We start from the raw sequence: 12,282 nt of genomic DNA, 5'->3' as shown, positions 1-12,282 counted from the left end.
TTTTGTGACTTGTTTGCTGCCCTTATTAACTTAAACAGATTTTTTAAAATATATCAGACTGAGAGGGAGGAGCGTTTTGCAAGAGGTGGATTTATTTCAAGAACTAACTTTTTCAAGCTGGGCGGCTGGAAAAAAATTACTTTTTTTTTTTTTTACCTGTAAAAATTGAAAATTCTAAAGCATACTCCTTAACCTTTTCACCCCTTTTCCTAATATGCAGACCTAACCAGTTGTTAACAGGACTTGTCCTAGGGGCCTCATCTATCTCTGAAAGCACAGCATCTCCCTCTGGATCTCACTTTACCTGTAAATGTCCCTAATATTCATCTTCATGACTGAAACTAATGCCCGACAAGATTCCACGTGGGACACTTTTTTCCCAGCAAAAGTGGGCTCGATCTCCTTTGTAAAACCACCCTTGGGACACCCCAAGGATTCAGAAAGGTCAGCACTTCCTCCAACAATCATGTAAGCGGCTGCTGCTTATTTTAGGATACAGTGTTGCTTCCTTTCTGCTCTCGGTCATTTCTACAGAGATCAAGCCTGTACATTTATTCTGTGCTGAGCCAGTCACTTAGAGCAACTGCAGGATACTCAGTGCTGAAGTTATATAATAACAGAATAGCCCAAGCAGTAGGGGGCTTGAAGGAGGGAAAGAGACAAATGCAAGAGGGCTGATTCCACAGAATGAAAATCATCCCCAGGAATCTCTCTCCAGGACATTGAACCAAGGAAAACGGTAGTTTTACCTTAAATAAAATATCAGTAGCTCTAAGGATGGGGAGGAAATCATCTAATAATGTGATCATGTTCCCAGAGTCTTCCAAGTCCCCAAAGAAAATTGCCATTCCATTACTAGGTTACAAGAGTGACATCTAGTGGACGCATAATATAATGACCAAAAGGATTTCACCTGTACTTTAGAGCAGGACTTCTCAAAATCTAACATAACAATGAACCCTAGAGATCTTGTTAAAATGCAGATTCTGGTTCAAGAGAAAAAACTAGAATCTATTATTTCTAACAAGCTTCCAGGTGGTGCCAACACCCCTTCTCGCTGGACCACTTAGAGTGGGGAAGACCTGGAGCATTTCACACCTGCTTTTACTTCTCAGGGGGGAAAGGGGGGTGGAGGGGACGGCATGAGAGGATCATTTCCAGGTAAAAATTAAGTCAAAGGCTGGAAGAGGTTAATGGGGGGGGGGGGGGGGAGGAGGGCCTATGTAATACTTTCAACAATAGAGATTTAAAAATAAAATTTTATTAAGTCAAATGATTTTTAAACTGTTCCTATTTCACTAGCCCTACTCAACATGCACACTCACCATCTCCTGTCTGAGAAGACTCCCTACACCGTATTCCTTTTCCTACATTCCAGAAACAGAACTAAGAAGGTAAAGAGCCTACTTCACAGCCACATTTATAAGTGGGCACGATTTGCTAAAGTCCCCAATACAGGTTCACTGCAGAACGTAACATCTTACAGGTCTCCTTTTACCATTGTATTTGCCCAATATTGGGTTATATTATAAAAATAATGTCTGCCATATCAGAACTCAGTTCCTCCCCCCACCCCCCCCCCCCACCCCCAAGGTTAACTTGCACCTGAACAGGGAGCCCTCACGGTACTGTATAAGTACTAAGCACACCGACTCAGAATGTCAACATTTGCCCTGGGCACCCCTAAGAACAGAAAAGGATATGTAAATACATTTAAATCCAGCTGTTTCCAGATCCGGTCCCATGTGATTTATCGGAGCCGAAGAGCCTTGACCTCCATGCAGAGCCACCAGGCAAGACTCTTAGCTGTCAAGTAATGTGTGCACCCCACCCCAGAGGAGCCCTGTCAGGCCCCACACAAACGCCCCCTGCCTAGGCCTCCAGCCCAGGAAAATGAGAACCCTTTCCTTGGTTCTGGGTCACCCTTCTAAGAGCCATCCACACTGAGAAAACAAGTCTCTCTTCCCCCAAACACACAAAAATGCACAACGCCCACTTTCTAGTCCAGTAGAATCCTTTAATACAAGTCAATTGATCTGGGACAAATTGTCATCTTCAAGCAGTGGAACGCATATTTAAAAAAACAAAAAGTGGCCCTTGCTGGTGTTGCTCAGTGGTTAGAGTGTTGGCCCGTGCATCAAAGGGTGGGTTCGATTGCCGGTTGGGGCACATGCAGGAGGCAGCCAACCAATGTTACTTTCTCACATTGATGTTTCTCTCTCTCCTTTCTTCTCTCCCTCTTTCTGCCTCTCTCTCTAGATTCAATGCTGGGGGTGGGGAGGGGAGGGGCACATGTCCTCAGGTGAGGGTTTAAAACAAATGAAAAATAAAACAAAAAGCAGAGCTGTTCTGGTTGAAATGGGTTTGTAAAACTCAGAGATCTGCCTACCGGATTTCTCCCAAGGCTGTCCTTACCCCAGGCCCCTGAACATGCCTCAAATATTCCTTCACACCCCAACTTCTGCCCCAGCCCACCAACTTCACAAACTATAGTTTGAAAACCAGAAACTATGAGCATCACAATAGCTAAAACCAATCCTCTATATTGCTCCTGGGCATTATTGCTCTTTACACAGACTGGAGCAAGAGATGTTTCATGTGACTTAACTATAATTCTAATACAATTTTAGCATATGCAACCAAAGGATTTATTCAAAAGATGTACAACCTGATTTCCTGAAGGAAATTTGCTTTTAAGTAGTAATTAAGGATCTCTGTAATGAGTAAACAACAGAATTGCTCATACCTCTTCAATTGCTCTTGGCAATCCCTAAAGGAAAAATTATGTAGAAGAAAATATCACATCACTCTTCCTCAAAAGTTGGTTGAAGATACAGTGTGGTGACTGGGGGCACGGGGGGGGGGGGAGGTTGGGGTAGAAGAGAGTATAGGGGGGATAAATGGTGATGGGGGAAATGTTTTAATAAAGAAAAAATCAATTGACCAAAACAAAAATTGTTGATCAAAGATAAAAAATGAAACTGAACATGCCAGTTTAAGTAAGTAGCATTGCATGCATCATCTACTCATATAGTTATATCGTACTAGAGGCCCAGTGCACGAAATTCATGCACAGGAGGGGGTTGTCCCTCAGCCCAGCCTGCACCCTCTCCAATCTGGGATCCCTCTCACAATCCAGGACTGCTGGCTCCCAACCACTCGCCTGCCTACCTGCCTGATTGCCCCTAACCACTTCTGCCTGCCAGCCTGATCACTCCCTAACCACTACCCTGCCAGCCAGATCTATGCTTAACTGCTCCCCTGTCGGCCCGATTGCTCCTAACTGCCCTCCCCTGCCAGCCTGATCACCCCTAACTGCCCTCCCCTGCCGGCTGTGTCACCTCTAACTGCCCTCCCCTGCCAGCCTGATCACCCCTAACTGCCCTCCCCTGCCAGCCTGATCACCCCTAACTGCCCTCCCCTGCCGGCCTTGTCACCCCTAACTGTCCTCCCCTGCAGGCCTGGTTGCCCCCAACTGCCCTCCCCTGCTGGCCTGGTCACCCCTAACTGCCCGCCCCTGCTGGCCCAGTCACCACTAACTTCCCTCCCTTGCCAGCCTGGTCACCCCTAACTGCCCTCCCTTGCCAGCCTGGTCGCCCCTAACTGCCCTTCCTTGCCAGCCTGGTCACCCCTAACTATCCTCCCCTGCAGGCCTGGTCGCCCCCAACTGCCCTCCCCTGCAGGCCTGGTCCCTCCCCCAACTGCCCTCCCTTGCAGGCCTGGTCACCCCCAATTGCCCTCCCCTGCAGGCCTGGTTCCCCCCAACTGCCCTCCCCTGCAGGGCTGGGTCCCCCTCAACTGCCCTCCCCTGCAAGCCTGGTTCCCCTCAACTGCCCTCCTCTGCCGACCCAGTCACCCCTTACTGCCCTCCCCTGCAGGCCTGATCACCCCCAACTGCCCTCCCTTTCAGGCCTGGTCCCTCCCAACTTCCCTCCCCTGCTGGCCATCTTGTGGTGGCCATCTTGTGTCCACATGGGGGCAGCCATCTTATGTGTTGGAGTGATGGTCAATTTGCATATTACCTCTTTATTAGATAGGATAGTCTCCCTGCCTCAGTTGGAATCCCAGCTACACCACTTACATGAGATGCTGGCCAAGTTACCTAACCTCTCCACACCTCAGTTTCCTCATTTTAAAGTAAGGTCAAGAGCTATACTTATTTCACAGCATTGCTGTGAAGATTTAATTAATATATTTTAAATATTTAATAATGGCACAATAATAATCATTCAATAAATGTTATCTCTATTAGTATATTATTAATATTATTAGTAATAATATTATTTAACTGAATATTCATAATGGCATTTGATCTTTGGATTATTTTAGCCAAATTTGATACATAAACACATAACAATCCCATGAATACAGTGAGAAAATTAAGAATGCAAGAGAAGCTGATAAGATCCTAAAGAAATTCCAGGTTTTTTCCTAAAGATAACTTCCTTTCTTTGTGTGTGGCTCAGTGGTTGAGCATCGACCTAAGAACCAGGAGGTCACAGTTCAATTCCCAGTCGGGGCACATGCCCAGGGCTGCAGGCTCAGTCCCCAGTAGGGGGCATGCAGGAAGCAGCCAATCAATGATTCTCATCATTGATGTTTCTATCTCTCTCCCCCTTTCCCTTCCTCTCTGAAATCAATAAAAGTATATTTTTCAAAAAATAAAATAAAACAGGCCAATTTGTCAATTGGAGGCAATTCTGATTTTTTTTAAAATCAACCCTTTAAATAGTCATAAGTATGTTTATTCTTTGTGCAATATGCTGTCCTTAAACATCATATTGCCTAATTTATTTTAAATTTAAGGATTTTCCTTAAAATCAAAGAGCTGAACCTAAGGAGAAGCCCAGAGGGAGCCTATGATGTCATGAGCCTGGCATGCCTCCTGGACTGCCCAATTACCCGTATTCTTAGGACTATGAAAGTCCCAGGCACTCCTTTCAAAATAATCTGGATCTTCAAATAAACGGTTTTGTTTTTGTTTCAACAAGAATCCCAAATTCATAAGAATGAAGGCACACATAAGCTTCAAAGCAAATACTATGTAAAAGCTACCTCACCAAAACCTTTAGAACCAAAGGTGCAGGGGAAATTCAGGCAATTCATGCCTTAATTTACAAAAAAAAAAAAAAAAAACCTTGAATATTCTATCTAGTAAGTGTTAAGTAATCAAAAAGTTTACAGAAACCTCTAATGTATTTGCTGTCACCCACACTTTTATTCCCGATAAATATCCAGGTATTTCTTACTGGGTTAACATTATAAAAATACTCCGCAATCTTAAGGATATAAGAACAAATGTTTAAAATGTCTTGTGGTTTTCTCACTTTTTAAAACTGAGAGAGAAATCTCCACAACTTGGCTATCAAAGGGGTGGGTGTGTACCTTTTATAGAGATAGGTTCCCCTCTTGGAGGCTTCTCAGAAATTACTTCTGAAAATCATTTTGTCATGTTTCATTTTGTTAATGAGTTTACACTAAATCTACATTAACTAAACACTTCAGTAAACTAGAATCCTTCCCTATTCCCTTTGAACATTGAGCGGTGTTTCTATAGATGATGCTCCTCAAACTGTAATGCTATATTGGGCAATGGCTCAGTACTACAATTTCTGAAAAAGATCTGAGAACAGATTTTGAAAACAGAAAAGTACCACAGCATGTTATATCTTTATTTTCTCTTCCCTTAAGCTGCCATGATGGTTTTTCATAAAATTATTCCATAGTTTCCTATAACTATTATACAAAGTTATAATTACGAGTTTAACTACAGAAATAATACTAGGAGCTACCTTTTATTGAACACTTATTAGAGTCAGGTACTTCACGAAACACTTCCACACACTATCTCATTTAATTCCTTCACTAAACATAAAAACAACTATCATTATTACCTTTTTGGACAGGAAGCAGCTAACCTTAGGGAGAGTAAAAGACTTGTCCAAGATTTCACAGCCACTATGTGGTGGAGTCATGAGTCTAGGTCTGTCTGACTCCACAGCTCAAACACTCCTGGCTGTGCCTGCTATATTATCTCTGCATTTCTAGAAATCAACAGCCCAGTTCTTCCTCAACTGGAAGCCTTCAGGACCTGAAACTCCATTGGGGGCTCAAGAAATTGTTATTTATTTGATTTATCAGGAGCTCTGCAAAAGCATGAATTGAAAACATAGTAGAGGAAAACCTATAATTGCCCTGTAGCTCAGAATTCAAATATACTACTCTAGCAAGGTCACCTGTTAGGTTTGGTACATTCTAGAATCATAACAAATAAGTCATTTGTCAAAGAAATGATAAAATAGATTAGAAGAACCCTACCATCTGCCAAAGAAATTAAACGGCAGGTATCCACAATGTATCAAACACCAAAAAAACTACCAGTTTGGAAATAGGAAGAAAACAAGTTTTGAAATCTTAAAACCATCATTTCAACTCAGGCTCTTTGACTTTCTAGCTATGGTCATAAGAAAGTTGCTCAATCTGCCGAAACCGGTTTGGCTCAGTGTATAGAGCGTCGGCCTGTGGACTGGAAGGTCCCAGGTTCGATTCCGGTCAAGGGCATGTACCTTAAAAAAAAAAGAAAGAAAGAAAGTTGCTCAATCACTCCAGGTGTCCCTCTCATTAAAATAAAATGAGAAAAGTGTGTGTGTGTGTGTGTGTGTGTGTGTGTGTGTGTGTGTAAATGTGTATGTATGTGTATTTATTTATTTAATCCATTACATAGTATATGTTCAATGGAGCCAGCATGATATTATTGTTAATAACCAATGCATCAATTAAATTAAATATGCAATACCATCATATGCTTGTTTAAACTATACTTTCAAACTTTAGTTTGGGTTTATTAGAGTTAAGGTTGGGGTAGGATTAGGGTAGAGGCAAGGGTCAGAGCTCAGTTCAGGGTTACGGTTAAGGTTAGGGTTATGTTTTGAGTTACAATTAGGTTAGGGTTAGGATGAGAGTTCAGGTTAAGGTTGAGGTTAGCACTGAGTTTGAGATTAGTGTTAGTATTAGGATTTGAGTTAGCATTGAGGTTAGCATGTGGTTTTAAATTAAGGGTAGGTTTAGGTTTAATGTAAAAGCTAAGGTTAGGGTTAAGTTTAGGATTTAGGGTTAGTGTTAGAATTTGATTTTGAGTTAGGTTTTGTGTGAAGGTTGGGGTTAGAGTTAGAATTAGGGTTAGAGTTGTGGTTAGGGTTGAGTTTATAATTAGGGTTAGGGTTAGAGTAAGAGTTAGAGTTTATTGTTTGGGTTAAATTAGTGTTAGGTTTAGGTTAAGGGTTAGGTGTAGGGATGCTTAAGGGTTAGGATTAGGGTTGAGTTTATGATTAGGTTCAGGGTTAGTGTTAGAGCAGAGTTAACTTGGAGGTTAGGGTTTGTTTTAAAATTAGATTAGGTCTAGGTTTAGTATTTGGTTAAGAGCTAAATTAAAGTTACATTTAGAGTTAGCTTTAGGGTTAGGATTAAGTTTTTACTAAAGTTGGTGTTAAGGTTTGAGTTAGAATTATGGTTAGGATTAGAGTTAGCATTGAGTTTAGGGTTTGTTTTTAAATTAAGTTTAGGATTAATGTTAGATTTAGAATAAGAGCTAAGGTAAGGTTTAGGTTTAAGGTTAGGGTTAGGTTTTGAGTTATGTTTAGGTTTAAGATTAGATTTAGAGTTAGGATTATGGTGGGGAAAAACTAGTTAATGTGTTAGTGTGACTATGTTAAAGGGAAAAAAGTCACAACGAAACAGATAGATGTATAATATTTACATTTTGACTTATTAAAAAGTCCTTAAATAGCTTTTCAAAATTCCCAAGGTTATTTAATATGCTATGATGTAACAGCATTTTGATGTTTTCTAAGGATTGACAGCAAAGTGCTACATCTCTTCAAGCTTGTAATTTACCGCCTGTCCGAGTCTCTGCTTATGCCAAGTTAAATACACAGTATAAAGTCCCTACCAGAAATAACATGGCACAGCTTCCTGCTCCTCTCATTGGTTGAATGAGGCCAACTAAAGAAAGGGAAACAGGATTTTATTGAATCATCTGAATAACTGTTTTCTTCAATTTCTTGAATTAGAAGCTACTGGGACGGGGGGAGGGGGCAGGAAATTAAAAGAAATCCCCATGTAAATTATCAGGCCATCGGGGAAAATTCCACTTGAAGTCCCTACATTTGAAAGGTTCAAAAAAAAAAAGATTATTCTTATTAATGAACTGCTCAGAAAGTCAACTTTTCCAAGCGCCCAAATTTCTGAGGCCTCAGAGTACTGTAAAATCTCTTTGCCTGTGAGGCACAAATTGTACTGTAGTATAAATGGTGGAGTGCTTCCTTCCAGCAGACACCACCCAAAACTCTTTTGAGGAGTTTTGTAATAGAGAACATGAAGAAATGGGATGAAAGATGGAAAAAGACAGGACATGGGACCCAAGGAAGGTTTCTGGGTTTAAGGTGAAAGATATGATCATATGTTTATCCATAAGTGATAGAGGAGATGATATGCAGGAAAGGGACGATTCATCCATTGTGATAGAAGGGAATGAAATGAACTACTTATGGATACACATGTAGAAGTTTGGGAGGTACTGTAAAGAAAATATGTAGTAGTTCTCTTCTGATTGCATCACTTTTGAGTGAAATAAGAAATTAAGGGTGAGGAGAAAGGGGAAAGACTTGAGGAGAGAGAAGATGTTGAAATAGTCATCCCAGAAGTAAATATGTAGGTACATGTAGGATAGCTGGGTAAAGCTGAGAGAAATTTGAGAGAGGCAGTCATAAATTCTGAGTTAGATTGTATTTATGTTTTCTTCTACCCATATCTATTGCTTGATTGCAGGCATAGAATACTTTCCAGACATTTACATTCCATGCATTCAAGGTCTATGATCTTTCAGATAGGGTTCAGCAAGAATAGAGGAGAGTGGACTAGGCCTCTTAACTAATGCCTAAGACCACCAGAGTCTCCCATTGTAGACCTTCATATCAAAACTCAGACAACTCAAATTAGATACAAACAATAATTATTATATGAAATTAAATTATAATTATCCTCGTATTCACCCATAAAAATATTTCCCAAATATATTTTTAAAATTGTAAACAGACCAGGCTCTATAAGTGTATCTAGGACCTATCCTGGTATGCTAGTTTCATTCGAGTGACATTTGTATTTGTTCCTTAGTCATAGTGCTGAACTTTACCAAGAGAAAACACATTAATTCTGGGCTCCTGAGGAAAGACCCTAGCAGATCTTCTCTTACTTCTTACTAATAATAAAGCTGCAATCAACCAGATCAAATAAGCACATTACCCATTTTATGTCACTGGGACAATTCAAGCCGAAGACGTACATTTGTGTCTTCAAAGAACAAAAGCACGTGCACACACACTCACAGACACTTATATCTTTTAACCACAATTACAAAAGCCAAAGATTGTAAATTTCTTTTCACATCACAATGAAATAATTGAGAGAACACCCAAGATGCCAGAGCTCTGGTGCAAACACCCAGGATGGATAGCTGAAGTCTTTACAAAACTTTTAAAAAGTACATTCTATTTTTTAAAATAAGCAAAAGATAAACTGTAAACCTTATACTTGAACACATACATGAGCACCTCGCTATGTAACGTGAGTTGAAATTACACTGTAAAGCCTTCCAACTCATAAATGCTTCCTCCATACACATCAAAAAGTGAGGCCGAGACTGCCATTATTTGAGATGAATTCCCACAGGTTCTAACATTGCCCTCTGTTAAAATGCCCTTGACAGGGATTTCCATTATTAATGATGAGCATAAATTAATTAGCTGATGAGACCCCTTATCTAGGAGCAAGGGTGGAGTCGAAGGAGGAAACTGGAATCACACACTCTCCTATCAAAGGTACCAGGGTCTGAAAGAATACGCCACAAGGAGGCAGGAGGTCAGAGTTGGAGGCCATCTAACCAACCTAAGTATAAGATGTCTTATCTGAGAAATGAGAAGGCTGAATTTGATCATCTCTAACTAGTCCAAAAAGACCACCTTTGTGACGGGAGGTAGGCTTGGCTAGAAGGGTAGGAGCAAACACAAAGGGCTAAGGAGAGCGGAAGCAAAATGTGACCCATGGTGGTCACAAAGCCACATTGGGAGAAAAGAGGGAAGGAACTAAAGAAAACGTATCCACAACTGTAACTCTGCCTAAAGACCAACTAAATGTGTTAAAAAGAGAGACCGTAGTTCTACAGGAAAATCATAGTGATGTCTCGGGCATAAAGACCGTAAATAGAAATAGAGAGAGAATTGTGGAATCACATTGGGTCACTGCTTTCTTCGGATCTGTATTAAAAAACTGAAATGAAACTAGTTTTGCCCGAGGAAATACTGTTCTTAAAACTAAAAGGATGATTAGCAGTGTTGATGGGTTTCCTGACAAATGGAAAATGCTGACTTTTATGTGTTCTGTTAAGAGCACTAGCACTAAAATGACTATAGCAAAATTCACTCCCTTATTCCACAGAAATTTTATGGTATATAGTATGTGCTTCTACTAGGTATAAAAAAGGACACCATGAAAAAGACACCTCTACTCTTAAACTTACAACATAATGCAGAATATATGACAAATACATTAGTAAATACAATGAGATCTAATACAACTGGGCTAAGCAAAGGTTAGGGGTTTGGAAGAAGAGTTAAGAGTTTTTTTGTTTTTGTTTTTGAAAGATCACAGTTCCTTCACACTTCATTCACACTAGCCAAAGTCAGGAATTTCTAAGGACAAGTTTAGACACTTAATAAAGAACAGCAGTTCCTGAACCATCTGCTTTGCTCAAAAATGAAGATCTGTCACAGGCAAATTTTCATTTTACTCCAACCCTGTGAGAATATTATTGTCAACTGGGGTAGGTAACATTTGGTTTATAACTGACATAGTGAACAAACCACGCTTTCTCAAATGGCTACAATTAGTGCCTCTTTTGGGTGGAAAAAAGAAAAAAGTAAAGCAAACCATCCTGAGTCCAATAGTTATTCACTTTCAGCAAGTTTCTTTGATCCATTTAAGTGTCCTGTTACTAATCTTCTGATGAAGAAATGTGCAAAACACAGCATTTACAGTGAACAACAGAACCTTGTTATAGTTAGACAAAGATATATGACAGAATACTCCTAATGTTTTTTTAAGGAAATCATTTCACAAACTCATACCGTACAAAATTGCAGGTTATATTCTTGTTGTATTCTTACCTGGTAGGGAACAATACTGCCATGAGCTGTGCCCCAACGTTTCGCTTCTTTTTGGCCAATAAGATAATTAGCAGCTACCTGTGTTAAACATGCCACCTATCAGAAGAAAAAGAAAAAAAAAGTCAGTGTATCTATACTCACTCATTAACAAAAGGTTATAATACGAAAATTCTGATTTGATTTTACTTTATGTCATTGAAGAAGATAAGAGAGAGAAAAAGAAACTCCCAACAGGTTAGAAAATACAGGTATCACCTTTCATCATACAAAGCAAGGAAGAGCAGTGTTAGATTAGTGCATGAGACTAAGTCCTGAGTAATGGTCACCTGAGAAGTATAAATACAGAAACATTTAGATCCTGAAAAGATCACCTGAAGGCAGAAGTTGCCCCAGCTGGTGGAATCTGGTCAAGCTTTTAGCATCAAAGCCTTAGCAAAATAAATCAGCAATCATACATTCCCTTCCTCTCTCCTCCGGTCCTTTTACTTTCCATCAAGATGACACAAAATGAGACTGTGTCATCACTGACCAGGTGAAGCAAAGTCAGGAGGCACATTCCTCTAAACTTGTCATCCTATCTAATAAAAGAGTAATATGCAAATTGACCATCACTCCAACACAAGATGGCTGCCCCCATGTGGTCAAAGATGACTGCCCCATGTGGACACAAGATGGCCACCACAAGATGGCCAGCAGGAGAGGGCAGTTGGGAGGGACCAGGTCTACAAGGGGGGGCAGTTGTGGGCGATCAGGCCAGCGGGGGGGGGGGCAGTTGGGAGGGCCAGGCCTGCAAGGGAAGGCAGTTGGGGGCTATCAAGCCTGCAGGGGAGGGAAGTTAGGCATGACCAGGCTGGCAGAGGAGGGAAGTTGGGGGCAACCGGGCCTGCAAGGAAGGGCAGTTGTGGGGGACCCAGGCCTGCAGGGGAGAGTAGTTGGGGGCAAACAGGCTAGCAGGGGAGCAGTTAGGCATCAATCAGGCTGTCAGGGGAGTGGTTAGGGGATGATCAGGCTGGCAGGTAGAAGCGGTTAGGGGCAATCAGGAAGACAGGCAGGCGAGCAGTTG

The 12,282-nt window shown here is 41.0% G+C and overlaps 1 protein-coding gene across 3 annotated transcripts in view; it reads right to left on the bottom strand.

Annotated features, from left to right (window-relative positions):
- SUGCT (succinyl-CoA:glutarate-CoA transferase) overlaps nt 1-12,282 on the bottom strand; it is a 538,921-nt gene that overhangs the window by 428,738 nt on the left and 97,901 nt on the right. For all 3 annotated transcript variants that reach the window (XR_013814318.1, XM_079786519.1, XM_079786520.1), the window contains exon 9: nt 11,220-11,315. Coding sequence is in view for 2 of the 3 variants with exons in the window: in XM_079786519.1 (XP_079642645.1) it covers nt 11,220-11,315 (96 nt within the window). In the remaining variant the exon portion in view is untranslated. The remainder of the gene's footprint in view (nt 1-11,219; nt 11,316-12,282) is intronic.

This window comes from Cnephaeus nilssonii (assembly GCF_951640355.1).
Source record: "Cnephaeus nilssonii genome assembly, chromosome: 12".
NCBI classification, from domain to species: Eukaryota; Metazoa; Chordata; class Mammalia; order Chiroptera; family Vespertilionidae; genus Cnephaeus; species Cnephaeus nilssonii.
Note: the sequence above shows the minus strand (reverse complement) of the source record. Positions and strands in the feature narration are given on the sequence as shown.